The sequence below is a fragment of the Sceloporus undulatus genome, chromosome 9 (genome assembly GCF_019175285.1).
Source record: "Sceloporus undulatus isolate JIND9_A2432 ecotype Alabama chromosome 9, SceUnd_v1.1, whole genome shotgun sequence".
NCBI classification, from domain to species: domain Eukaryota; kingdom Metazoa; phylum Chordata; class Lepidosauria; order Squamata; family Phrynosomatidae; genus Sceloporus; species Sceloporus undulatus.
The window spans coordinates 1603661-1610039 of record NC_056530.1 but is presented as its reverse complement, the minus strand read 5'-3'; the positions used below and the strand labels follow the sequence as shown (position 1 = coordinate 1610039).

The 6379-nt window shown below is 42.9% G+C and overlaps 1 protein-coding gene across 1 annotated transcript in view; it reads left to right on the top strand.

Annotated features, from left to right (window-relative positions):
• Window positions 1-6369, top strand: part of SH3BGRL3 (SH3 domain binding glutamate rich protein like 3) — a 6909-nt gene extending 540 nt beyond the window's left edge. Inside the window, exons 2-3 of the mRNA XM_042440433.1 lie at window positions 1390-1557; window positions 5402-6369. Of these exons, the coding sequence (XP_042296367.1) occupies window positions 1390-1557; window positions 5402-5467 (234 nt within the window). The 3' untranslated portion in view covers window positions 5468-6369. The remainder of the gene's footprint in view (window positions 1-1389; window positions 1558-5401) is intronic.
• Window positions 6370-6379: the final 10 nt, after the last annotated feature.

The window sequence follows — 6379 nt, the reverse complement described above, 5'->3', positions numbered from 1 at the left end:
TTGCCAGCCCCTCACATCCCTTGGACTCAATGCTTCCATGGCTTGTGTGTGTGTGTGTGAGTGTGTATATATATATTGCACAAAGCAAACCTTGGTTTTTGGCATTTGATCTAAGACACTCCAAGGGGCCCACTGTATTATTATTATTACTATTGTTGTTGCTGTCATTGTCATCAGCCCTCCATATTCCTGGATGTTTATAAATCCAGAGACTCAGTGCTTCCATGGCTTGAAAATATTTTTTTAAAGCATATAAACTGAACAAAGCAAACCTTGGTTTTGGGCATTTGATCTAAGGGACACCATTATTGGATTTAATGGGACTTGAGCACCCCCAGATTTTGCTATCAATGGGGAGTCCTGCAACCAAACCCCAGCAGATACTAAGGGCCTACTGTATTACAGTATTATTATCATCATCCTCATCCCTCCATATCCATGGGTTTTTAAATCCAGGGATTTAATGCATCCATGGCTTGAAAATATTTTGAATACTATATAAATTGGACAAAGCAAACCTTGATTTTGCCTTTTTTTGTAAGAGACACACAAGGGCCCACTGTGTTGTTGTCGTTGTCGTCATCATCATCATCATCAGTCAGCCCTCCATATCCCTGGATTTTTTAAATTCCAAACTATATCAATTGCACAAAGCAAACCATGATTTTGCCATTTGATATGAGAGATACCAAAGGGCCTACTGTAGCGTTATTATTATTATTATTATTATTATTATTATTATTATTATTATTATTATTATTAGCCTTCCATACCCATGGATTTTTTAAATCCAGGGATTCGGTGCATCCATGGCTTGAAAATATTTTAAATACTATATAAATTACACAAAACAAACCTTGATTTTGCCATTTGATCTAAGAGACACCAAAGGGCCCACTGTATCATCATCATCATCATCATCATCATCATCACAGTCATCCCTCCATATCCACTTTTTTATTCACAGATTCAAGCAACAAACCATTTGATATAAAGGACACCATTATTATATTTAATGGGACTTGAGCATCCACAGATTTTGGTATCCACAAGGATCCTGGAACCAAACCCCAGCGGATAACAAGGGCCCACTGTATCATCATCACAGTCAGCCCTCCATATCCACAGATTTTTTTATCCATGGATTCATTCATCCACAGCTTGAAATTCTTTTAAATATATATATAAATTATGCAAAGCAAATCTTTTTATAAAAGGTTCACTATTATTGTTATTTAATGGGACTTACACATCAATAGATTTTGGAATCCATGGAAGGCTCTGAAACTAAACCCCAGTGGATACCAAGGGCCCACTGTTGTTGTTGTTGTTCCTGTTGTTGTTCCTCCCTCCCCATCACATCTGCTTGGGTCTTTGTCTCTTCCACAGATTAAATCCCAGCAGAGCGAAGTGACCAGAATCTTGGATGGGAAGAACATCAAATACAATCTTGTGGACATCTCCCAGGATAATACCTTGCGGGAAGAGATGAGGACCAAATCTGGCAACCCCAAAGCCATTCCTCCCCAGATTTTCAATGGGGACCACTACTGTGGGGTGAGTGAAGGGGAGATGATGTGTCTGTCTCCTTTGTTGTGTGTGCCTTCAAGTTGTTTCCAACTTATGGCAACCCTAAGGGAAGGTGACCAGACTTCCTTCCTTTCCTGGACATGCTCTACATTTCAGGCTTCTGTCCAGAAGAGGGATTCCAAAATGTCCTCCATTTTGAGCATGACTAAGAAGCATGAATTTACATTTGTATGTGTATTGTTGTTATTTTTTTCACTTTTGTTTGGCAATGTTGTTTTTCTTGAATATCCTAGATTTTCCTGTGCCTTGTCCTCCTCTGTGGTGAGGGCATCTGGTCACCTTGCCCTAAGGCGAACCTATTGTAGGATTTTCTTGGCAGAATTGGTTCAGAGGTTTGCTGTGGCCTTCCCCTGAGGCTGAGAGAGAGTGACTTGCCCAAGGTCACTCAGTAGGTGTCATGGCTGAGCTAGGAACCAAACTCTGGTCTCGAGTTGTAGTCCAACACTCAAACCACTGGCAGCTATGATTGTTTTAACAAAATGGTAGCCCTATGATAGCCCTCTGCCTCCTCCATTGACCTAGTCACACAATAAGAGGCATGACATCGGATTTATGTGTATGTATGTAACAGATGGAAATTTTTATATCGATTTGACTTTTGCTGGAAGTGTTTGTGCCTTCAAGTCACCTGCTGACGACCCCACAACTTTCATAGGGTTTCCTCAGGCAAGGATCCTCAGGGGTGGTTTTGCCAGTTTCTTCCTCTTAAATGTAGCCTATACAAACTACAGACTCATTAACTTGGAACAAGAAGCCTTCAGTACAAACCTGGCCTGTGTGCACATTCAACAGGGCTGGCAGTGGGGCCCAGGCCCTCGCCCTCCTGTTGTTGTTGTTGTTGTTGTTGTTGTTGTGTGCATCCAAGCCGTTTTCAATTTACGACAACCCTAAGGCAAACCTATTGTAGGCTTTTCTTGGCAAGTTTCTGCAGAAGTGGTTTGCTATTGCCATCCTCTGAGGCTGAGTGTGACTTGCCCAAGGTCACCAATGGGTTTTTGAAGCCTGGTCTCCAGTCGTAGACCAGCACTCATACCATTACTGGCTGTCTTACAATCCTCAGTTCCACCATACTCTCTGGACTGCCTCCTCTTTTGGCTAAAATCAAAGCCGAATTCTTCTTCAGGAAGCTTCTAGGAGTTTGTTTTTTAAAAGCAGGTTGTGCACACACCCAGTATTGTTCACCATAAAAAAAGATGGTTGGCACCCTGCCCAGCAGTTATAAGACTGGAAACTGGAGCTGTAATCTCGTAATAGCAGAAGATTCATGTTTTTAGTTGCCTTTGACTAAATGTGTTCCCAAAAGCTACCTTTGCAGCCTTGCAGCACCCAGACTGAAGCATTTCCAAGGCACTGGAAATCAGGGCACTGGAAAATGGCATCTGCAGCACTCTCCTAGTCACAAGGTACCTTGGAAGAAGCAGTGGTGGCAGGACCTAGACAGATCTCTCTTGCTGCAGGTTCACAACACATCCCATGATCAGGAGAACATGGTAGATGGCATTTCCCAGTGACCTGAACTCCAGCACTTTGGAAACACTTCTGTCAGGGAACTGCCAAGCTAAAAAGGTAGGTTTGGAGAGGGATGGTAAGATACAACTATGATGATGGGGCCCTGCCAACATAGTTTACAAAGCAGGATCTCAGCCCACTTATCTTTAAAAGCTGTAAGTGGGTTTCTGTTTTGGGGAGCCATTTTTGTTAGTCAGTGTGGTCCCTGGACAGTCTCAGGGCAGAAGGTTGCCCATAACTTATAAAGTAAACTTGGTTTGCATAAACCAGCTTGAATCCTGTTGTTTGGACCAACTAAAGTAGATACATTGACTACATAGGATTTATCTGTGTGTTTACTCACCATTCAGTAATTTATAATTGGATCTACTCTAGCCAGGCTTTGCCAACAACATTCAGATGACTGTCTCCCTACCTCCAAAGTGGGCATAAAGTACATCAGGTATTGCTGGTAGAGGTCTAGGTATGATCAGTTGGATCTTTTTGATTTGGATGCATTCATAAGAACAAGCAACATTTCAACAAAATAAAAGACTTCCATGGCTGCTCATTGTCTCTCTCTCAGCCAGTGTTCCTCATCTCCAGAACTGACTGGTTGCTTTTGAGCTGGTTTTATTTCAGCTCTGCTGACCACCATGAGAGTGATCTGTCAAAATTCCTAATATTTCCAAAGTACCCTAAGGGTACCAGATCTGATCTTGGAAGCTAAGAAGGGTCAGTCATACATTGAGATCACCAATGAATATCAGGAGCTGTAAGCAGGAAAGAAATGGCAAAACCACCTCTATGTTTTCCTTGCCTAAAAACACCTTGTGAAATTTATGAGGTCACCACAGAGACATGTATATATCCTATTCATCAGATGGAGTAGATAAGGGCTGGCTAGAGATGATGCGGGTTGTAGTCCCAGACATGGAGAAGTCATCTATCCAGCTTTGAGCACTAAAAGTTGGGTACTTCTAGAATGATAACCTGCTAACCAATCATCCATGCAAAGATAAAACTCCTTTTTTTAGTCCAAACTTTCCTTGCTTCATCAATATAAATTTAGGGCAACAATTGAGTAATTTTTATTTCTGTTGCTAAGAAACTGGACATTTACTGCAAATCATTCAGATAGCTACCAGTAAATCCAGATTTACTTTTTCCACATTCCCCTGTTCGTGTTTATTAATAGCTTTTAAAAATGCTGCATTGCAGGTCGGAAGAAAGTGGAATGGGTCTGCTGCCTTGTAAGGCTCAGCCTAAAATCTGGACAGCCCTGCTATTTTTCTTAGCTGTTTCTGCCTCTTGCAAAATGCTTCAAAATATACGCTGTGCTATGTATTAGGCTTTACCAAGGGAAGTTGGGTGGATGAGCTTGTTCCAAAGTGGCTTGTTGATAGATGAGGAAATGGAAAGGACACTGGCCAAGGTCCTTTTGAGAGAAGAGTGGTGCCTGAGCCAGAGCGAAGCTGAACTGTCCCTTTGGGCCAGTGCCAGGTAGAGAACCACTCCTAAAGGTTGGAGGGCAGCCAGCTAGGCCTGATCTAAATTGGAATGGCGATCTGTGGCATCACAGTGAGTCTTTCCCTGCTCCCCAGGAAACCCCAACTGAAAAAGGAAAGGGGTCCTCTAGAATGGGGTTTGTATTTGTAATACATAACACGAGCATTCCAGATTATAATGCATTTATAGGCTAAAGTCCAAGTAATTTTCTGGCAGAGCATTAAGTCTTAATGATGCTTAACATCAGTCATTGGAGGGAAGTAAGGTATGCAACAGCGGCCTGTGCATTGGAGCACTGCTCTGTTAGCTCCGTCACTGACTGGCTGCAAGGATGCCCCTAGACACTTTTCCCCTTACACACCTGGGAAAAAAGGAGCAGTTTCTCTTCTGGGTACCTCTTCCCTAATACTTTATGGTAGCTAAGAAAGACATGCTTTTGCACACCCAGGGTGAAAAACATTATGAGAAGAGGTACTGGATACCTCCTTCTGCAGTGGCCTCAAAAGTACACACACTGAGGTCGCCAACATTCTGTCACCCACAGGATTCTACCCACATGGTCATCTGTGATAACTCCCTTTCTCATGGTTTGGGTGCAAAAGGGTATGTTGCCATGGCTCATCACCTAAGATTATATTAGACATGGTTGAATACATTACTATTCTCTGCCTGGTGACAGATTTCCAGTTTGGTACTTGGCCTAAGTCCTTAAAGAGTGAGAGAATGGCATGTGAGAGTAGCTGAGGCAGGCTTGTTTTATATTGTTTCTGACCCTGTTTTTGTGTTTTTCCCCCCTTGCTTCTCCCACCCGCAGGACTACGAACTCTTTGTGGAAGCAGTGGAACAGAACACTCTGCAGGAATTCCTGAAGTTAGCCTGAGCATGGGCCTTTCCCCCAACCCTGTCCTTTTCCTTTCTTTTCCAAAAACTCCTTTATCCTGGACTTTCAAGTCTACATTCCAAATGGATCATCTCATAGCCCCTCCGCCTCCCCAAAACCATTGGCAATCCTCTCCTTGCCTTCTGCAAATCCCCCCACCCCAACAGCTGCCTCTGAGTTTTGTTGCCTGCTTTACTCTCAGTCTGATCTCAAGACTTTGCAGCTTCCTTTGAATGCAGCTGAGCCTTGTTCCTCGTGCCTCTGTGGATAGAGAAATCTTCCACTCAAGGACATCAGAAAACAGAGGTTTCCTCAACCTCTCTCTTTAATAATAATAAAAAATCTTTCTCAAGGTGAACCTGCCCTTGAGAGGAAAAGGGTGGGCCACAGCTGCCTTCTCTCTTATCACCAATTGCCCTTCAATGTGCAAACGCTGGTTTCTGCACTTCATTTGTCATTCCTACCCAGGAAACAAGAGTAGCAGACACACCTGCTCTTATTTTTGTTAAACAGCAATGCAAAAGCACTGCACAAGCCTGTGTGTCGAAGTTTCTTTTTCAGCCAGTCAAATGGGATGGGCGTGCATACATATCTGTCTTAAAACTACTTCAGTGCAGCTCAGGTTCTCTTAGGAAAGTGGTTTTCCAGAAGCTGGGAAGAGCAGATCTTATATTCCATTATTGCATTCTCGCCCCTCAGTGGGAAAACTCACCAGGTGAAGAGAGAAGTGCGTGTGATCTGAGGTCTGCTCTTGCATCAGCCGTTTCACACTTTCCCAAGTGGAACTGGCCTTTTGCAAACATGGACCAAGTGCATTTTTGTTTGTATTTTTTTTTCTTGCTAAAAGCAATTTGTAAGCAGCCATCTCTTCTGAGATGCTATTAAATGTTGCTAAAAACCTCTGCTGTGGCT